Genomic DNA, 23,038 nt, shown 5'->3' on the forward strand with positions numbered 1-23,038 from the left:
GGAGCTTGCTGGGAGTTTGTTGGAGCTTCGCACATACACTGCACCAAATCTGCTGCTGTGTGAAGACATTAGTGACACAGAGCTGTCTCATTCACACAGCAGAGGCTTTGTCACACAACAGATTACATCAGTGACTGCCATCCCCTGTGCAAATTAGAAGCTGCAGACCCCCATCACACGGTCTGTTCTCACTGCTGCCAGCAGCCTGGGACAGTGAGGGAAGGAATTACTGATAATGAGTTATGTATTGTAATCATGGAGTGGTCCAGAATACAGGACGATTTTCACTCCTCACTAATTTCACTTTCCATAGATAACTGTTCAGTGTGTGGCTGGGGGAGGAGCAGCTCTCTGCTCTCTGCACTGAGGCTGCTGGAGGGGAAGAATTCATTACTGTGTGATGAGGGCTGCTTCATGTGGACGGGGAGGGCCTGTAGCTATGGAGGGTGGGGTTGTTGCTATAGAGGGCATGTTTGGAGTAGAGTAGGAGGTTACGACTTGTTCTCATTTTAATGCCATAACACACCCCCCCTTGGACGTTCTGTTCAGAATATCTAGAAAACCGTGCAAACTAGTGACTGAAAGTAAATTACTTTTTGTCATAATTCTGCAGCCCAGATATGTACTGAGATTATGTGAAAAGCCCGGGCAACCCCTTTAAAGGGAACCTGTCAGCAGTTTTGGACACTATAAGATGCGGCCACCGCCTTTTAGGGCTCAGCTACAGCATTCCATAATGCTGTAGATAAGCCCCTGATCCGACCTGAGTGATAAGAAAAATAAGTTTATTATACACACCCCGGCGGGGGTGGGCGGTCCAGCACCTCCCATCTTCTCGCGATGCCGCCCTTCTGTTTGCGTCACAGGCTCCCTGGCATCACGCTCATGCACAGGCGTACTTCTCTGCCCTATTGAGGGCAGAGCAAAGTACTGCAGTGTGCAGGCACCGGGAAAGGTCAGAGAGGTTCAGCACCTGCGCATTGCAGTACTTTGCTCTACCCTCAACAGGGCAGAGAAGTATGCCTGCGCAGGAGCGTGATGCCGGGGAGCATTGAAGAGAGCAGGAGGCCGACATCGCAAGAAGATGGGAGGCACCGGACCTGCAACACCCACCGGACCTCCCCCCCTCGGGTGAGTATAATAAAATTTACTTTTGTCTTTCAGGTCGGATCGGGGTCTTATCTACAGCATTATAGAATGCTGTAGATGAGCCCTGAAAGGCGGTGACCGCATCTTATATTGGCCAAAACTGCTGAGAGGTTCACTTTAAACATGTACTTTTCATCTGTGTTCACCAACGAAGTCCCTGTGACAGGTATCATTCAGCAAGGAGGAATGCAAAGTTCACCACCCAATACAACTAAATTAACAAGAATAACAGCTGAGAAAATTTAAATATTAACAATGCCCCTAGACCGGGTAGCATTCATTCATGGACATTGAGGGAGTTAAGCTCAGTAATTGACAGAACGATGCATCTTATCTTCTTAGACTATCTTGTAACAGGGTTGGTGTCAGGATTGGAGAATGGCTGAGGTGGTACAGATATTTAAAAAGGGTTAGAAGGTGGATCCAGGCAACTACCTCCCAGTAAATTTGGCATCCATGGCGTGCAAAATATTATAAGAGATGACCTGAATAAATACATTGCAGAGAATAATATAATAACTGACAACCAGCATGAATTCATGAAAGGTAAGTCGTGTCTAACCAACATGTTGGCTTCCTATGAGGAGGTTAAGTGAAATTTTGGATATTGGTAATGCAGCCGATGTGATATTTCTTTACTTTGTAAAGGCATTTTATACTGTACCAGACACAGCAAAGACTATCGGACATTACACACTATATCCTTCCTCTAGTGTTAGGGTCGTGACCAACCCGTTTTAGGTTTTAAATGCATACAAATTCTACATACATTTGTTTATTGCATCAAGACTTTTTGACTTTTTCAGGAACTTATTTTTAAACAAAATACAATAAAATAAAACTATTTTACTAAATTGTAAAATGCTCTTAATAAAATTATAACATTTGTGTTGTTGGGGTCAATTTCGACCCAGGTCTAATATAAGAGTAAAAAAACAATAAGTCCCAAAACTGAACTCATAAACACAATATAAACCCACAGCCAGCTCTACCTCCAACAACTTGAGTTAGGGACATGTCCAGGCATGTATGGCGAAATCAGCTTAGAGTTGGTACTTTGCAGAGTATACATCTCCAGTTTATACATGCAACAATGAGAAGATTTGATGTAACAAGCAAAAAGGCAGCAACACTTACCTGTCCAGGTCTAGAACAAATGCACTGCAGGGTGCAGCCAGCCCATAAAGCAAGATGTTAGCAACACTGGTGCAAAATACCAGATTAACAGCCACTCTCCACATACCCATTCCTGGAGGGGGTGACTGTCCAGTATACAATTGCACAATGAGGGTCTGCATAGGGTACCGTTCACACAAGGGAACTGCATGGTGTCTGGTTCACAGCCTATTAGTAACGCCCCTACTATTCGATTAGGCGGGCTGGCCAGCACCCTCTCAATGCATCCCAGTGTGAACACCCCTCATACGAGACCAAACGTGTCTGGGCTCGGCTGCACCCCGAAAAATGTAGTGCAAAAATTTTTTTTACCAATTAGTGAGGTATTAGCTGATATTTTGGCCAAAATACTTGAGCCCGTAAACTGCGCCAAAGTTCCTCACGCTTACGGGTCCCTACACTAAACTAAATAGCAAAGCAGTGCATTTGTTCTAGACCTGGGCAGGTAAGTGCTGCTGCCTTTTTGCTTGTTGTTATAAATGAATTTTTGAAGACCTGAGTCTTCTTCAGTGGCTTTGCTATTTAGTTTAGTGTAGGGACCCGTAAGCGTGAGGAACTTTGGCGCAGTTTACGGGCTCAAGTATTTTGGCCAAAATATCAGCTAATACCTCACTAATTGGTAAAAAAAATTTTTGCACTACATTTTTCGGGGTGCAGCCGAGCCCAGACACGTTTGGTCTCGTATGATGGGTGTTCACACTGGGATGCATTGAGAGGGTGCTGGCCAGCCCGCCTAATCGAATAGTAGGGGCGTTACTAATAGGCTGTGAACCAGACACCATGCAGTTCCCTTGTGTGAACGGTACCCTATGCGGATCCTCATTGTGCAATTGTATACTGGGCAGTCACCCCCTCCAGGAATGGGTATGTGGAGAGTGGCTGTTAATCTGGTATTTTGCACCTGTGTTGCTAACATCTTGCTTTATGGGCTGGCTGCACCCTGCAGTGCATTTGTTCTAGACCTGGGCAGGTAAGTGTTGCTGCCTTTTTGCTTGTTGTTATAAATGAATTTTTGAAGACCTGAGTCTTCTTCAGTGGCTTTGCTATTAAGATTTGATGTAAGCCAAATTCTGGATTATATCTTAGATGATAATGAATCACAGGACACACAGCAGCAAACTGATACAGATGAACAGGTTTCTGAGGAGGAAGATGATGTGGAGTATCAACCGGAAGACACAGACAATTCTGATCAGTCTGATGAGGAGGTCACTGGTGCTGAAGCTGCTCCCGCTGAAAGATTCAAATCCAAAAGTGGCAAGATCAGTTGGAGCTCAGTACCTCCAGATGTACATGGCAGGGCAGATGCTGCAAATGTCATAAAAATGACCCTTGGGATCACAAGGTTTGCTGTGACAAGAGTAAGTGACATCAAGACATGTTTTGATCTGTTTATGCCATTGTCAATAAAAAAAGTCATTATTGCTATGACAAACCTTGAAGGAAAAAAAGTCCACGGCAACATGTGGAATGACCTTCATGATGATGTCCTGGATGTCTACATTGGTGTTCTTCTCCTTGCTGGAGTGTACAAATCCTGCAATGAGGCCACTGATAGTCTCTGGGACGCATCGACAAGCAAGAATATTTTCCGGGCAACATTGTCACTTCAAAAGTTTCAAATGATATCAAGAGTCCTCAGATGTGACAACAGAGAAACCAGAACAAAATCTGACAAACTTGCTCCCATCAGGGATGTTTGGGAGAAATGGGTGCAGCTCCTTCCACTGATGTTCAACCCAGGGCCAGAGGTGACAGTAGACGAACGTTTTCTCCCTTTCCGCGGAAAATGCCCCTTCCGGCAATACATGCCAAGTAAGCCAGGCAAATACGGCATAAAAATCTGGCAGCCTGTGATGCAAAAACTAGCTAAGCATGGAATCTACAGATTTACACAGGCAAGTCTGCAAGCGGCATCCCTGAAAAAAAACAAGGAAAACGTGTAGTCCTCGATATGACTACTGGACTGCAGGGTCACAACATTACTTGTGACAATTTTTTTTACCAGATATGACCTTGGACAAGAACTTCTCAGGAGGAAAATCACCATGGTGGGCACAGTGAAAAAAACCAAACCTGAGCTGCCCGCTGAATTGTTGCAGATGAAGGACAGGGCTCCACTTTTCTCAAAGTTTGTTTTTACAGACACCACCACTGCTGTTTCATACTGCCCCAAAAAACGACGGAATGTGGTACTGATGTCCACACTTCACAAAGATGTAGCTGTGTCATCAGGAAGTGACAAAAAGCCCAGAATCATCCTGGACTATAACAAAAACAAAGGAGTGGACAACCTGGACAAGCTGACTGCCACCTACACTTGCCAGCAAATGACTAGGAGATGGCCAAGGGTTGTATTTTACAACATCCTTGATGTGTCAGCATGCGATTCATTTGTGTTGTGGACCCACATTCACCAAGGATGGAATTCAAAGGAAAAAAACAAGCGGAGGATGTTTCTTGAGGAACTAGGAAGATCCCTTGTCAAGGCGCACATTGACCAAAGGGAACGAGTGCCCCGAGACCCAGCCGCTGCAGCCTTGGTCCGACAACTCCAGAGCTCAACAAGTGCTTCGTCCACACCCTCAGCAACACAAAGAGCATCATCACCAGCATCCTCCTCAACCAGGCCTGCCTCAACATCAACCACAACAGCCACAACCCCAGTGAGACCACCTGATTCTAAAAGAAAGAGGTGTCAGGTCTGCCCTAGCAATAAGGACAGAAAGACAAACACCGTGCTTCGCCTGCAAAAAAATACCTCTGCAAAGAACACACAAAAAGTGTCACTTTTTGCCACACATGCATCTAAATACTAATGCATCTAACAACTAGTACTTGATTTCTGTTGATTTGATTTGCTTGATTGTTGTTTGTTTGACCTAGAAAAGCTACTTTTTATTATTATTGCTATTAATGTTAATATAATTTTCATCTTTTATTTGTATTAAAGTTCTATAAAAAAAAATAAATCTGTTTTTTGCCTTTTTCATAAAGTAGTTAGATATGGGTCAAAATTGACCCGTAACACCATAGATGTTACTAGAGTTAATAATATAAAATATATATATGTATATTTTTTTTACATTTAAGAAATGTGTTCTAAAACCCTTCAGTAATAGTCAGGTAATATAACAAACTGTTTTAAGTTTATATTATTCTCTTGAGGTTCATTTGACAATATTTTTATATTGAAAATGAAGGGTATGCTCTCAAATGAAAGGCCCAGGGGGCCACAACAAAAATATTAAAATCAATCCTTCCATGGATGAGAAACCCTAACAAGGTAACTAAGAGGTAAGAAAAAAATTGGATCATAACTGTTTTTAGGGTATCCTAGGGGTGATTTAAGACTCGGGTCAAAACCGACCCGTTAACATAAGAAACAGTAACAGAAAGCTAACACTAGAGGAAGGATATATATATATTTACATATACACACACTGCTCAAAAAAATACAGGGAACACTAAAATACGACATCCAAGATATCTCTCAATGAAATATTCCAGTTGCAAATTTTAATTCATTGCATAGTGGAATGTGTTCAGAACAATAAAACATAATTATCTATGTAAATCAAAATGAATATCCCATGGAAGTCTAGATTTGGAATGATACTCAAAATCAAAGTGGAAAATCAAATTACAGGTTTATCCAACTTCAGTGGAAATGCCTCATGACAAGGAAAAGATGCTCAGTATTGTGTGTGGCCTCCACGTGCCTGTATGACCTCTCTACAACGCCTGGGCATGCTCCTGACGAGGCAGCGGATGGTCTCCTGAGGGATCTCCTCCCAGACCTGTACTAAAGCATCTGCCAACTCCTGGACAGTCTGTGGTGCAACGTGACATTGGTGTGTTATGACTGAGTCACCGTAGGAGGCAAAAACAGAAATGCTTCTAAGTCCAGAAAACCAGAGAAGTTGGCAGCTATCGGATTGCAGACCCCTGAACCTATCAACACAACTAGCAGTAGCCGTGGGGGGTTCCTACGATGCCCTAGACCCCTCGATCACAGCCGGAGAATTAAATAGGCCTAAAGAAAGAAAGGGGAAATCTAAACTGCCCCGGAGCAGACCCCAAAGCAATAGGCAGCCCCCAACATATAATGACGGTGAAGCAAGATGAAAATACTAAACACAGACAGAAAGATAGACTGAGCAAAGACGGGGCCCAAGCTAACTAGATAGAAAAGGACAGGAAGGCTGCTGTCTGCAATCCGTGAAAAACCCTATGAAAATAAGAGCCAACAGACTGACAGTGAAAAAGGCCCTGAAGACGCTAGGCTTCAAAAAAGCTATGTCAGTACTCAGGAATATTCTGAAGACAGAGCTACAGGCAAAAGGAGATTCAGCTCACCCCAGCAGGGAAAGGCAGAATACAGAAAAGGAAGGAAAACAAAAAACAAAACAAAAATGCTAACAGGCAAAACAGAAAACTTAGCTTTAGAGGAGCAGGAATCAGACTGGTGTCCTAGAAGTCCACAGAGAAATCACCCGCAGGGCAGAAGGGCATCGGCAGCCTTATATCCAGTCCGTGACTCCACTCAGCCAGTCATCCTCATTAGGCTAAGGTGCCTGATAATCAGGCTCATTACCTTCCTTTACCAGAATAGGGAGTTCACCAGACCTCAGTGACGAAGGGGAAAATGAACTCACAACATTGGTGGATGGTGCAAGACATGATGTCCCAGATGTGCTGAATCGGATTCAGGTCTGGGGAATGGGCGGGCCAGTCCATAGCTTCAATTCCTTCATCTTGCAGGAACTGCTGACACACTCCAGCCACATGAGGTCTGCCATTGTCCTGCATTAGGAGGAACCCAGGGTCAACCGCACCAGCATATGGTCTCACAAGGGGTCTGAGGATCTCATCTCGGTACCTAATGGTAGTCAGGCTACCTCTGGCGAACACAAAGAGGGCTGTGCGGCCCTCCAAAGAAATGCCACCCCACACCATTGCTGACCCACTGCCAAACCTGTCATGCTGAAGGATGTTGCAGGCAGCAGATCGCTCTCCAAGACGTCTCCAGACTCTGTCATGTCTGTCACATGTGCTCAGTGTGAACCTGCTTTCATCTGTGAAGAGCACAGGGCGCCAGTGGCAAATTTGCCAATCCTGGTGTTCTGTGGTAAATGTCAAGCATCCTGCATGGTGTTGGGCTGTGAGCACAACCCCCATCTGTGGACGTCGGGCACTCAGACCATCCTCATGGAGTTGGTTTCTAACAGCTTGTGCAGACCCATGCACATTTGTGGCCTGCTGGAGGTCATTTTGCAGGACTCTGGCAGTGCTCCTCCTGTTCCTCCTTGCACAAAGGCGGATGTAGCGGTCCTGCTGCTGGGTTGTTGCCTTCCTACGGCCCTCTCCACGTCTCCTGGTAGCACCTTCTGCCTTTGGACACTACGCTGACAGACAAAGCAAACCTTCTTGCCACAGCTTGCATTGATGTGCCATCTTGGATGAGCTGCACTACCTGAGCCACTTGTGTGGGTTGTAGAGTCCGCCTCATGCTACCACGAGTGTGAAAGCACAACCAACATTCAAAAGTGACCAAAACATCGGCCAGAAAGCATTGGTACTGAGATGTGGTCTGTGGTCCCCACCTGCAGAACCACTCCTTTATTGAGGGTGTCTTGATAATTGCCAATAGTTTCCATCTGTTGTCTATTCCATTTGCACAACAGCATGTGAAATTAATTGTCAATCAGTGTTGCTTCCTAAGTGGACAGTTTGATTTCAGAGAAGTTTGATTTACTTGGAGTTATATTCTGTTGTTTAAGTGTTCCCTTTATTTTTTTTTTAGGAGTGTATAAAGAACCGGTTAAGAGACAGGAAACAGTCGTTGTTAAGTGACATTTTCTAAATGGGATAAAGTTAGCAGTGGGGACCACAACGATCTGTGCTGGAAGTAGTGGGGATCAAAAGTATCTGTGTTACAGCCACTTCTTTTTAGTCTCTTTATTAATGACCTTGTATATGGGATTGAGATTAAAGTGTCAAAACTTTATAGGTTAATGAAAACTCAGCTGAGCGAAACTATATTACAGAACGATCTGGATAATTAAGCCCTTAAGGACTAGGGGTATTTCCGTTTTTGAGTTTCTGTTTTTCGCTCCCCTTCTTCCCATAACTTTTTTATTTTTCCATCAATAAGACCATGTGAGAGCTTGTTCCTTGCGGGACGAGTTGTACTTTTGAACGACACCATTGATTTTACCCTATCACGTACCGAAAAAAGAGGAAAAAAATATTCTAAGTGCGGTGAAATGGGAAAAAAAGTGAATTCCACAAATTTTTTTTTTACCATGTTCACTAAATGCTAAAACTGACCTGCCATTATGATTCTTCAGGTCACTGCCAGTTCGTAGGTAGCAAATATATATTAGGTTCTTTTTTTATTTAAGTGGTGAAAATTAATTAAAAGCTTGTAAAAAAAAAAAAAAAAAAAAAAATATTATATTCAGTATATAGCACCATTTTCCAAGACTCATAGCGTGATTTGGCACGGAGTGAGGGCTTATTTTTTGCGCGCCAAGTTGACATTTTTATTGATACCATTGTGGGGGGCAATACGATGTTTTGATCGCCCGTTATTGCATTTTATTGCTGTGACCAAAAACATAATTCTGGCGTTTTAATTTCCCGTTATGCCGTTTACCGATCATATTAATTCTTATTATATCTTGATAGATGGGGCGATTCTGAATGCGGCGATACCAAATGTGTATTTTTAAAAAAATTGTTTTAGTTTTAATGGGGGGCGATTTGAACTTTTATATTTTTTTACTTTTCACTTGCTTCAATAGTCTCCATGGGAGACTAGAAGGTGCAATCTTCTGATTGCTTGTGTTACACATAGCAGGGTTGAAGCCCTGCTATGTGTAGCTAAAATGCTCATCTGCTACGAGCACTGGCCACTGGGCGGCGCTCAGAGCATTTCGGCAATAACCACAGGAGTCTCCTGCAGACCCAGAGTTGTCATGCCAACCCATCGGCATCCTGCCGTCATGTGACACGGGCGCAGGTAAGACGCACATCCTGTTTGCGGTGATGAGCCCGCACCAAAGAGGGGAAGGTGACCTATGACAGACACTGCACGTCATAGGTCACGAAGGGGTTCACTGGAAATATACTTGTGACTACAGAACAGAAGGAATTATGTATTCTAGTAAGCTGAGCAGCAGCTGCAAAAGCAAACAAGATTTTAGGATGTATAAAAATAGGAGGTACAATTCCATGATCACAATGTCTTATTACTCTATAAATCACTTGTAAGGCTATATCTTGAATATGGGAAAAGTAAAGAGGGTGAAAGGCACTCTGGTGTATTATTGTGCACAAAGCAACAAAATACTGAGAATATGCTCACACCTGGCGCAGTTGCACTACAAGTACACCACCACTGAAGATGTGCTGCCAGAATAGTTGTCATCTTATTGATCCAGCAGAGAGAATTCAAACCTCACAATGTTAAGTTAGAGAAAAGGGCAATTCCACAAATGCAGCCAACGGGCATTCAAGGGTAATGGTCGTCAGGAACATTAAACCATCATGAGGAAGAGGAGTATATAGGACTTGATGCTTTAAAATTAAAGTGTTTTGATTCCAAAAATTCAGGAATCTTCCTCGGGTTTATATTTAAAATCGAACACATTTTTATTCCTATGTTGGATGTGAAATAGCCGAACTCACAGGGAGAAGACACTGAACATTGGATCCAGCTTTAGGCTTGCCGTAAAAAAAAAAAAAAAAAAGGGTATTGGAAGGTTAGGGTCAGTTCAAAGGCTGCTTTCCCACTTTTTATTAATAGTCCCTTTTGGTATCTTGATCTTGCTGGGATTCATGGGAATAATAGCATTGCAGACCCTGATGCCTTCAAATTGCCCCAGCCGCCATGTCAACTCTTTTTCTGAGTTATTACATATAGGAGAGTCTTCCATCCCGAGAGGTTAGAAAAGTTGGTCCGTTTAGCTTGTTAATGAGATCTCACGAGGCGTCTTTTTTCTATGCATGAACACGTGTGGTCAGTACAAAGGTTCGGCACATGATTTATTTCTTCCAATCACCTTACAAAAAGCCAGAGGCCACTCATTAGGAGCCGAAGAAAGGAGATTCCGGCAGCTAAACAGAAAAAATGTTCTTTACAGTTAGAGCAGTAAGATTGATGTAATAATGGAAGATTCTAGCCAATAAAATAAAAAGTAGTCTCGTCTCACAAAAAATGGCATTTTGGGTTACGAATAATTTAGCAAGTGATGGAGAATAGGGAAAGTTTGAACTTGGCTGGAAAGTGTGTTTTTCTCCACCTATTTAATATATCCTATGGAGAGGCTAACAATTTTATTAATGCCCAAATTTTCTAGTCCACTAAAGGGAATCTGTCAGTCAACAGTTTGCTGCCTAATCTGCAAGTAGCATAATATAGGGGTAGAGACCTGGATTCCAGTGAAATGTCACTTACTGGGCTGCAGTTTTGATACAATCACCATTACATTAGCAAGAGATGATCACTAAAGAACTAGTAACCCTGCTGCCATGTAGTCCTCCATATCCAAGAGCGATGTATAACCCAACTGATTGGTACCTTACTGTGCATAGGCAGAAAGCAGCCAATCAATGGTGTCGGCAGGGTTATACACAGCTCTGACATAGATCTGCAGAGAAAACAGATTTTTATCAAAACTGAAGCAAGCAGCCCAGTAAGTGAAACATTACTGAAATCAGAGTCCTCCATTATGCTGGTAGCAAAAACCTGGGGACAGATTCCCTTTAACTCCTTCCTGACATCTGACGTACCGTCCCGTACGTCATCGCGATCAGCGGCGCTCGTGGTGGAGGTGGGGGCGCCGCTGATTGCGACCGGGTGTCAGCTGATTATCACAGCTGACACCCGGCACTATGTGTCAGGGGCGGTCACGGACCACCCCTGGCACACTGCGATCAATCATGATCTCAGTGTACCGGGGGTTTAGAGAAGCATCGGCAGGGAGGGGGCTCCCTCCGTGCTTCCCTGAGACCCCCGGAGCAGCGCAATGTGCTGCGCTGCTTTGGGGGCCTCCTTCCATGCAGGTCCCCGAATCCAATATGGCTACGGGGACCTTCGGGGGGCCTGCAGAGCGCAGGCATGAGGAAGCCTTGTGCAGCGCCTGGCAGATCGCTGATGCGTCCCAGCGTTGTGTCAGATCAGCGATGTAACAAAGAAGAAAAAAAAAAAAAAAAAAAAAAAAAAAAAAAAAATCGCTAAATAAAACAAAATATGTATTTCCTAATAAATTCACATTTTGGAAATAGAAAAAAAAACAAAACAATAAAAGTACACATATTTAGTATTGCCGCGTCCGTAATGACCTGCCCTATAAAACTGTCACAGTCCCATTAGTTAAGCCCTTTAAAAATAAAAAACAAAGCAAAAAACAATGCTTTATTATGCCGAACAAAAAGTGCAATAACGCGCGATCAAAAAGACGGATATAAATAACCATGGTACCGCTGAAAACGTCATCTTGTCCCGCAAAAAACGAGCTGCCATACAGCATCATCAGCGAAAAAATACAAAAGTTATAGCTCACAGAATAAAGTGATGCAAAAATTATTTTTTATATAAAATTGTTTTCATTGCATAAAAGCGCCAAAACATAAAAAACGACAAATGAGGTATCGCTGTAATCGTACTGACCCAAAGAATAAAAGCGCTTTATCAATTTTACCGCACACGGAATGGTGTAAACGCACCCCCGAAAAGAAATTCATGAAACGCTGGTTTTTGTTCATTCTGCGTCCCAAAAATTGGAATAAAAAGCGATCAAATAAATGTCACGTGCCCGAAAATGGTACCAATAAAAACGTCAACTCGTCCCGCAAAAAATAAGACCTCACATGACTCGGTGGGTCAAAATACGGAAAAATTATAGCTCTCAATATGTGGTGATGCAAAAACTATTTTTACAATAAAAAGCGTCTTTTAGCGTATGACAGCTGCCAAACATAAAAACCGCCATAAATAGTAAATCAAACCCCCCGTTATCACCCCCTTAGTTAGGGAAAAATAATAAAATTGAAAAAAATGTATTTCCATTTTCCCATTAGAGTTAGGGCTGAGATTAGGGTTAGGGGTGTGGCGACTAAAAGATCATGTTTGTGGAAAAAATGATTTTTTATATTTTCACACCCGGGCGTTATAAACTTCTGTGAAGCCCTTGGGGGTTCAAAGTGCTCACCACACATCTAGATAAGTTCCTTGGGGGGTCTAGTTTCCAAAATGGGGTCACTTGTGGGGGGGTTTCCACTGTTTTGGTACATCAGGGGCTTTCCAAACGCGACGTGGCGTCCGATCTCAATTCCAGCCATAAAAGTCAAATGGCACTGCTTCCCTTCCGAGCTCTGCCATGCGCACAAATAGTGGTTTACCCCCACATATGGGGTATCAGCATACTCAGGACAAATTGCACAATAACTTTTGGGGTCCTATTACCCTTGGAAAAATAAAAATTGGGGGTGAAAAGATCATTTTTGTGGAAAAAATATGATTTTTTAATTGTACGGTTGTACGTTATAAACTTCTGTAAAGCCCTTGGGGGTTCAAAGTTCTCACCACATATCTAGATAAGTTCCTTGGGGGGTCTAGTTTCCAAAATGGGGTCATTTGTGGGAGGTTTCCACTGTTTAGGCACATCAGGGGATCTCCAAACGTGACATGGCGTCCGATCTGAATTCCAGCCAATTTTGCATTGAAAAAGTCAAACTGCGCTCCTTCCCTTCGGAGCTCTGCCATGCGCCAAAACAGTGGTTCCCCCCCACATATCAGGCATCAGCGTACTCAGGACAAATTGCACAATAACTTTTATGTCCAATTTCTCCTGTTACCCTTGGTAAATTAAAAAAAAATTTGACCTGAAGTAATTATTTGTGAAAAAAAGTTAAATGTTCATTTTTTTTTTAAACATTCAAAAAATTCCTGTGAAGCACCTGAAAGGTTAATAAACTTCTTGAATGTGGCTTTGAGCACCTTAAGGGGTGCAGTTTTTAGAATGGTGTCACTTTGGGGTATTTTCTATCATATAGACCCCTCAAAGTGACTTCAAATGTGATGTGGTCCGTAAAAATGAAATGGTGTTGCAAAAATGAGAAATCGCTGGTCAACTTTTAACCCTTAACTTCATAAAAAAAATGTTGGTTCCAAAATTGTACTGATGTAAAGTAAACATGTGGGAAATGTTATTTATTAAGTATTTTGTGTGCCGTATCTCTGTGATTTAAGGGCATAAAAATTCAAAGTTGGAAAATTGCGAAATTTTCAAAATTTTTGCCAAATTTCCGTTTTTTTTCACAAACAAACGCAAGTTATTTGAATGAAATTTTACCACTAACATGAAGTACAATATGTCACGAGAAAACAATGTCAGAATCACCGGGATCCATGGAAGCGTTTCAGAGTTATTACCTCATAAAGGGACAGTGGTCAGAATTGTAAAAATTGGCCTGGGCATTAACATGCAAACCACCCTTGGGGGTAAAGGTGTTAAAAAACATAAAAATTCCATAGTATGATTGGAGCTAGTTCTATGGAGCAAACCAGCAGGTAAGAAGGTGCTTAGACATGGATCGGTATTCATTTATAAAACCACAATATAAGACGGAGATTTATCAATAAATACAATATACACAGAGACTAGAAGTATAGTTGAACAACTCTATAAAAAACAACTTTATTGAAAATTAGCAGTGACAAACAGACAGAAGTTGTATTGTCTTGGCGTCCTGACGAGGGGAAGCCACTAGAATTTGCTAGTGGTTTATAATACAGCTGGGTCACCTGGATCTAAACCAAATCAGATTAGTATGGACTCCTCTGACACAGAGACAGAACCTCACTGGGTCGGAACACACACAACACAAAGATTTCAGTGATTGAATAAAGAAAGTTACCAACATGCAGCAATTTTGTGGAAAGTCACTGGAAAAAAAAAAAATATATATATATATGATTTCCTAGTGGTTGTACAGAATACAAGATTCATGAATAAATATACTCACTGCTCCAAGTTGCCGGCCTAGAATAATTTACGTATAAACTCTATGCTCAGCGATTATATAAACTGCTCCCTTTACTAGAAAAGTACTAGCCAGGAGTAAGAAAACCTAACATGTCTGTCCCGCTTCCACTTTTTGTTTTGTTATCTCCTCCACTATAAACCTCTTGATAAAGGGGCTGATCTGTCACTTAGCCGCCAAAGGGAACCTAATTGTATCAGAAATTTGTATCACCATCTACGGTAGCAAGCCCGTGTAACATGTAATCCAGCCATAACAACTATCTGTTCAATGTCAAATACAAGAAGCGAGGCTCGATGGGCAGATAGACAATTCACCTTGCAGGAAAATCTTGTGAGCATTGGCCGCCATGATTTCAGCCGCATCGGATGGATTCTCCCTAAGGGCATGCTCACAAGATGCATTCGCGTTGCATTAATGGCTGAAATTTTCTAAAACCATGATAAAATTGAAGCGATTTTGGGAAATAAAATAAAAATCCACAAACATTATGTAGACATACGCCATCTGTTCACATGTTGCCCCATATATACCATCCCTCAGGTGCCATTGTAACTAGATCGGGGTATTATTGTACCTGTAGGGGGTCTTCATGTTGTGGCTCATCAGCATATTATTTTGCATTATCCGACTTAGATGCATACAACACCTTATCTTATATTACTATACTATAATGTTCAGATCACACAAATTTGGGCCATCGTGTTCTGAAGCCATTAAGAAATCACTGCAATCGTACTAGTTCTTAAAGCCACTACTATATATATAAGAAAAGTGATGCGTCTTGTAGTTTCTACATAGACTAGGGCGGCATTCACATGAGTGTACTCGTATACATAAGAAATTGGGAAGTGTTAATCCTGACTTGTTCTGACATTTACAACCCAAGCACAGACCGTTCTGTCCGGACCGGCCGCCGGTCTCCTGACCTGGACTCCGCAATCTCAAAGGAGTATATAAGGCTGCCCAGTTCGGGTCAGGAGACCCGCTGTCGGTCCGTACTCTGACCACGAATGTTAGCAGTATGAAACCACTCTTATGCCGGGGTCACACTTGCGAGAAACAAGTCTCGCATCTCACTACCCGGCACTCACTCACTCGGACCGAAGAGCTCAGCTGCATAGAAATACATGCATCTGCACACTCCGCTCCCGAGTGCCGGCAGCAGTGAGACGCGAGACTCGTGCGAGTTTCTCGCAAGTGTGACCCCCGGCCTTACATGGCAGATCATAAAGAACAATAATGATGTAAATGAGGATAAAATAAAAATAAAGGAAGCATTTGTGTCACACTTTTATCCATTCATCAGATATAGACTGAATTACAAAAGGCGGTTTCCTTAGGATGTGACCACCAGGACTCCGACCGATAAGTATAATCTTTATCCAGGGATTGCATAGCTTCTTATACATACAGCTGTGCTGGCAGCCCTATCCAAAGCCCTACCAATCTCAAAGATGGGCCATTAATGTATATTCCTGGGACTCCCTGGTAAAGTAAAAAATATAATAGGGCAATGTAAATAGATGCCGAAACTACCAATTTTGCAATTCAACACCGCCAAAATACAGGTAAGGGACATGGCACACTCATGTGAATGAGGCCTATCAGGAACAGTAATGCAAACGACTGAAGAATTAGTATACGCATAATGGTTGCCCGATTTGGACAAGCCTTCCTATGTGCCCTAATAGGGTATGCAGGGTGGGGTCTTTCCATTAAGGCTCTCAATTACTAGCTAGTGCTGTAGCTCTGCGCTCTGGGGTAAATGCACCCACCAGCCTGGGATGATTTTTGTGCAGGCAGAATGCACCAGCACCTCTGCACGGCCACATGTGCACCACACGGAGGCCTGATCCTGGGGGGGGGGGGGGGGAAATCAGCATTGATGCTCATATAAACACTTATTACTGCACTGTTGTATGGATTTTTACACGGTTTTCCAGCCAAATGTACAGTGACTATAACGAAACCTCCTCCCTGTAGAAGCCTTTCATGCAGCAGCAATGATTCGCAAAACATTTTATAGACTGATCTGTATGGATTTTTTGCATTTGATGGTCAAATGACTTCTAGATCTTTACTTTCTAGGTTTAGAAAGTAATTTTTGCACTTTTTTTTTTAGAAATATTTAGCCTCTGTGATATTTTTCCACTAAATGAAGGGAAAACAATTAAAAATATTGCTTTCCAGTTTTTTAGCTAAAAGAAAAATCCTACAAATACAGCCTATATTTTTCTATGCCATTGTCCACCATATATTTATTTAAAATACATTTAGATTGGGTTCTTATTTTACCATTTACCTTATTTTACCTTTTTATGGCTTGTTCTCCAAAGATCAGCAAAAAAATTTGGAGGACATTCTGCTAATTATTACAATACAGATTATCCCTGTAACCCTAGAGAGAATTGGAGCCCCAGTTACAGGGGACACCAGCCATAGTCATGTGACAAATAGAACCATTTAGGTTAAGTTGAGCCAGTTTTACACATCTGACATTCATGGTCTGGGTACAGACTGGGATGTTTGTACTTGCTGGGGTCCCCTGTCTACAACTCAAGAGGTTCACAGATGTCTGAGGCTGACGAGTTTGTGTCTGGCTCGAACGTAGGAGATCCGCACCATGAACACTGGACTTGTGAAATTGGTTTTAGGCCCGGAGTACCATCTAAACCAAATAATGTAACTGGAGGCCACTGCCAGGTAACAGTCATGTAGTTACCCAAATCACTGCAGCAAAGGAAGAGAGTAGATATAGTCACTGTTTACAATTGGAGAACCCTTCTAATGGTCAATCCCTGGTCTTCAAGTATTAACAAGGTCAAAAGAAAAAAAACAGCTCTATTTTCTAGTTGCAGAATAAAAATGGTTAATGTGCAAGAGTACTGCTTTTTATTCTGAGACCAGTTTTATACTTGAGGTCCACTTTAACTTTTTTTTGTTAAAAGGCATCTACAAGGGACACAGAGTAAAAGAGAAAACAAATAAAAACCAAACATAAAAGAAAACATAAAATGAGAATAACCAATAAGCAATGGGCATTGAAAAGATCGGGGCTACATTGAAATAAGTTCTAAAAACACAAAATAAAACTTAAGAATTAGAAAAAACTTGCAAGAACAGCAGTAAAAATACCAAGCATGACTCTTCTTGTGTGGTTTCTGTCCAGCACACGGCAACCTTACAATCTGGAGATAAAAGTCAGGGAAATTCAAGGTAAAAACAGTCAAAAGTACAACAGCTTTTTTTTTCCAAAAAGGTTCTTGGGGGTTCAGTCCGCTTTCAGTCACAAGACTCGCTCCATATGTACCTTGTCCTGCAAGTTAATCATCCTCTTCTCCTTCATCTTCAACGTCCCGTTTTCTTTTTTGACCTTTTTCTGCTTTGGAGGTGAGAAACACACATGAGTGGATCACAGACTACTGAACGGTCAACGCCACTTTACTTACGGTGTAAGGAGATCTTGCCATCATCAACTAGACACCATGTTCATACAATGCTAAAGGGAACAGATTTTTGTAAAATTGCACACAGTCTATTAAAACCTGAAGCCCTGCCACAACTAAGCCTGATATCTAGAAAAATAAAGGGAATAAATGAAAAAAAACAAAATCAATAAGTCCTTTTAAAGAGGCTGTGTAAGTTAAGCCAATTTTGCAAGTCTTCCCACGTACAAAGAATGGAGAGGTCTGTAATTTTTATCATAGGTACACGTCAACTGTGAGAGACAGAAACTAAAAAAATAAAATTAAATCGCATTGTATTATTTTTACATAAATTGCATTTATTGCATGAAATAAGTATTTGATCACCTGTATTAACTTCACCTGTCCACACACAATCATTCACATTCCAACCTGTCCACCATGGATAAGACAAAAGAGCTATCTAAGGACAGCACAGTAGACCTGCACAAGGATGAGCTACAGGACAATAGGCAAGCAGTGTGGTGAGAAGGCAGCAACTGTTGGGACAATTATTAGAAAATTGAAGAAATACAAGATGACGGTCAGTCCTCCTTGGTCTGGGGCTCCATGCAAGGTCTGGGAGCGTGGAGTATGGCGAATTCTGAGAAAGGTCAGGAACTAGCCCAGAACTACAGAGGAGAACCTGGTCAATGACAAAGAGAGCCGAGACTACAGGCTCAAACATTACCATTAGGCCGGAGTTACACTTGCCGTATGAAAAAAAATCGGACCGATTCTTTCGGCCAAGAATCGCACCAATGTTCTCCGTATGGTGATCCATGCGTAAACTGTTTGCAATGCGATGATGCGATTTCCTCGCATCTAAGTATCCGTGTGGCATCCGTATGTCATGATTTTATCGCAGACTTGCAAAATGGACATATAATGGATCCATGGCCTGAAATTAATTCTAAACCTAATCGAGGAACCCTATTAATTGGCTCCAAGATTTGCATTACAGTCCTTGCTGTTTTGCTATTGCTGCTTTGTGTCCAACATGTCAGACAGGTTTACTTTCAACACTACTGAGCGGGTTCTTTTCCACTGGGTTTTGTCCCAACGTTTTGGGGAGCCTTACCCAGTGATTGTGGATCCGAGGAGGTGGAGAAAAATGTGGCTACATCCGCCTTTGAGGTGACTGCTGACTAAAGGGCATTTCCACAGTTTGTATGCTTCTTTCGTTCTATCAGTACTGTCGGATAAGCATGCCCACATTTGACATTCTGCTGGAGATTATGCGCCCTGGGATCACCTTCAAGGGCACCAAGATGTGCAAGCGTATTTCTGCAGAGGAGCACCTTATACTTACATTAAGGTATGTATTCATTCTCTATGTTGCTTATGTATTTTAATTGGGGTTTTGTAAAATACACGGTTCCCTTCCTTTTGTTGTAATGGTTTGTTCCCTTTTTTATAAACAATTTTACATTTCATTTTGCCTTTGACATTCCATGCTGTGTGTAATAGTTCCGTAGGCATTTAATTGTGTTGTCTTTTGTTTAAGCAGGGCTTAGTTTGCACTGCCATAACTTTTATGATGTTCTAAAAGGTTTAGATGAGGCATAGATATGTTCTTCTCTCATTTTTTTTATTTTTTTTTTATTTCCCTCACAGATTGCTATCCACTGGGCTCTCCTATGCGGCTCTTCATCTTGAGTTGTTAATTGGGAAGTCCACCATTTCGGGCATTGTCCGTTCTACGTGCTCATAAATAGGGTCCCAACTGCATCAATCGGTAATGCCGGAGCCCAAACAACAAGACTGGCTCCGGATAACCAGTGGCTTTGAGAAAACGTGCGAGTTTCCAAAATGCATTGGATTCCTGGATGGGAAGCACATCTGTGTGCATAAGCCACCAAATTCAGGGTGCCAATATTATAAGTATTTTTTTCTGTAGTGCTCTTGGCCTTGGTAGACAGTGATTACAGGTTTATAATTGTAGATATTGGGGCCTATGGAAGAACTGGAGACTCCAGAGTCTTCAATTCTTCCATAATGGGTCGGCGGCTGCGAAGTAATGACTTGGACCTCCCACCCCAACGTCAGATACCAGGGTCTACTATGGAAGCGGTGCCTTACGTGATTGTTGCTGAGGAGACCTTTCAATTAAACCTCAACGTTATGAGGCCCTATCCACGTAGGGGCCTGGACCACCGGCGCAGAGTCTAATTTCCGCCTATCCCACACACGACAGGTAGAGTCTGCCTTTGGCATTCTCTGTGCCAAATGGCGGGTCCTGCAGTCAGCCCACTCCACTTAGTGAAGGAAATATGAATGAGGTTATTAAAGCCTGTGTGATACTTCACAACTTCACCAGAATCCATGACTGTACATCAAATGATGGTGCGGATGGAAATAATGGCTTGGCTACTACACGTTCTACATGCACGTCATCAGCACTCTGGACTTAAAGTGCTGGACGTGTTTAATAGTTATTTTGTTTCACCAGAGGGATCTACTCCATGACAATACAATGCATTGTATGTTATGATGTTTTTTTTTTTTTAGAAAAATAAAGTTATGTTATGGTTTGAAGTGTGTGATGTGTTGGCCTAATAATGATCTAAAACTGATATTAAACACATCTATATAGTTGTTACAGCACGAACCACACAAACTGAATTAACTTATTTTAATCAAAACTTTTTTTTTTAACAAAAATAACCATATTTTAAGCATATGGCATATTGTGCCACGATAACTGGGCCTACAAAAGCTTGCTAACAAAACCAAAAGCTTTCTCGTGATGACCTTTGCGTTACAAATTATGGTATGTTGGTGGAAGTGATGGCGGGAGGACAGCATGAGCTGTTTGGCTACTTTGTGTGGCAACCTGAGTGTGACGCTGAGAGGTGGATGATGAGCCAGAATTACGGACTAAGGAAGGGACCTGTTGTGGAGCATGGTACTGTGCAGTTTGGTAAGGATGTAGGCAATCCTGTCTATTGGCGTGGCCCACTTGTTCATACCCCCAGAATGGCCAGGTCGAGCATACCCATGTTTTGACCACTCTCCAACAGTGGGTCTGCTCAAGTGGCCATATTGGGCAAGTGCAGCTGGAGCAGAAAATTGGACATATTATGGACAATATTGGTTTGGGTCGTAATGTGGCTGTCGTGATGGCATCTGTGTGGGAGGTGGTTCAGCAACTGATAGTGCCTGCTCATCCTGGATTTCAGGCATTTGGAGTTGGTTGTTGCTAGACATTTGCCACCTTTCTAGGTATAAAAATACCGGATTTGGATTATTTGGTGGGGTGCATGCTTCAATTAAAATTTGGATTGCCCCTCTGGCCCGCAGCCTCACCTCATGGGTAATTGAACGCAAATAGTGTGCAAGACTGCGTGCATATGCTTCCTCACCGTCGTCGTGCACAGTGCGTGAAAGGTAGTCCAAAACCCCAGTGTCCACTTGTCGCCTGTTACCAGTGGTGGAAAGCTCCCTCCTGCACCGGCAGCCTGGGGTGAAGTATCCAGGGGTACTGTTAGACTACTACTTTGGCCCCGGTCCTCACCTTCTGGATTGCCCTCCTGTCGTGCAGAAGGCACTTCAGGTGGTGTTGGTTGGGTGGTTGATGCTGCCGAAGATGGGACAGCCACTTCTTCAGCTTCACCAACAGGGTCGATGTTTACCTCAGAGTCCGAAGCAGTTTCCCACTCGGTAAGGTTGGAGTCAGCTCAGTTTTTTAGCACAAAGTTGAAACAAAAAAAATATTAAGATTTGCCCGTAAGGCCATGTGTAAAATGTGGGGTCATGCATGCACTTACGGACGTAGCTGCATAACGTGGGCCAGAAAATTTAATTGGTCATAATAAATGTATTTCTTTTTTTTTTATTCCCTCAGCATCACTCCTGGCCCGCTGCTGGCGCTTACAGCAGAACTGGTCACAGCAGCTGCGCCACCGTCTAGTGACATCAGACACTGCAAAGTTACACAATAAAGGTTTTTATCTTTCCATCACAGTGTTTGCCTTGTCAAATGTAGGCTACAGTGTAATGTGGCCTGCTACTTGGCAAGTGTAAAGTGTGAAATAGGCAGGATATTAAAAACATCACATATCATGATATTATGTTCATTTGTTGCTTCATTTGTACTTTTTTTTTAATTTTTTACATGACTGTACTTACTAATTTCATGCTGCGCCTCACGAGGACTTTCCTTATAATTGGGGAACATTTGGGTGCAGATTCGCTTCCATGCTGCATCCTTTTGTGCGCGGTCAAAATAATGGGCGTCATGCTGGTCCCATAGTACTGGCCTTTCCTGAACCAGAACTATGAGCATCTCCACATTGATGTGTCTGGCCATGCTGCTGGACTCTGTGGAGGCGTGTGTCGGGATTTTTCTAGAATATGCCAGTAAAATTTGCATGCCAAAGCTTCCTGATAATTGATGAGGCAATTTCCTGTCACCTGGAAAATGCTTGCACATTTCTCGCAAGTCACACGGATGGTCCGTGTGGTGTGCGATTTTTTTCTCACACCCATAGACTTGCATTGGCGAGACTCGGCCGACATACGTGTACAAATCGCAGCATGCTGGAATTTCTCTCGCACGTAGAATACGCATGAGAAAAAGAAAAAAAAAAAAAACACTGATGTGAGCTGCCCCATAGATTAACAGTGGTCGAGTGCTATGCAATGTTTTTCATCGCATAGCACTCGTCCGTATTCAATGTTAGTGTGACTCCGGCCTCAGTAACACATTATGCCGTAATGGATTATAATCCTGCAGGACACGCAAGGTCCCCTGCTCATGCCAGCACATCTCCAGGCAGTTTGAAGCTCGCCAATGACCATCTGAATGATGCAGAGGAGGCAAGGGAGAATGTAATGTGGTCAGATAAGAGCAAAATAAAACTTTTTGGTATCAACTCACTGTTTTTGAATGAAGAAGAAGGATGAGTACAACTCCATCATACTTTGGGGGTATTTTTTTGAAAGGAGGACAGGACGACTGCACCATACTGAAGGGAGCATGGATGGGGTCATTTATCGCAAGATTTTGGCCAACAACCTCCTTCCCTCAGTAAGAGCATTGAAGACATGTCATGGCTGGGTCTTCCAGCATGACAATGACCCGAAACTCACAGCCATGGCAACTAAGGAGTGGCTCCATAAGAAGCATTTCAAGGTCCTGGAGTGGCCTAGCCAGTCTCAAGACCTGAACCCAATAGAAAATGTTTGAA

The 23,038-nt window shown here is 42.5% G+C and overlaps 1 protein-coding gene across 4 annotated transcripts in view; it reads right to left on the reverse strand.

Moving 5' to 3' along the window:
- Window positions 1-14,003: 14,003 nt before the first annotated feature.
- Window positions 14,004-23,038, reverse strand: part of ANP32A (acidic nuclear phosphoprotein 32 family member A) — a 41,117-nt gene continuing 32,082 nt past the window's right edge. Inside the window, exons 7-8 of one of the 4 annotated variants that reach the window (XM_073568952.1) lie at window positions 17,693-17,764; window positions 14,004-17,570 (exon numbers count right to left, since the gene is read on the reverse strand). In XM_073568952.1, the coding sequence (XP_073425053.1) occupies window positions 17,706-17,764 (59 nt within the window). In that variant the 3' untranslated portion in view covers window positions 14,004-17,570; window positions 17,693-17,705. Of the gene's footprint in view, window positions 17,765-23,038 lie in introns of all 4 variants that reach the window. The other 3 variants (XM_073568955.1, XM_073568951.1, XM_073568953.1) reach the window with 3 other exon arrangements.

The sequence above is a fragment of the Dendrobates tinctorius genome, unplaced genomic scaffold (assembly GCF_039654945.1).
Source record: "Dendrobates tinctorius isolate UK_male_01 unplaced genomic scaffold, ASM3965494v1 ptg000022l, whole genome shotgun sequence".
Lineage (NCBI taxonomy): Eukaryota > Metazoa > Chordata > Amphibia > Anura > Dendrobatidae > Dendrobates > Dendrobates tinctorius.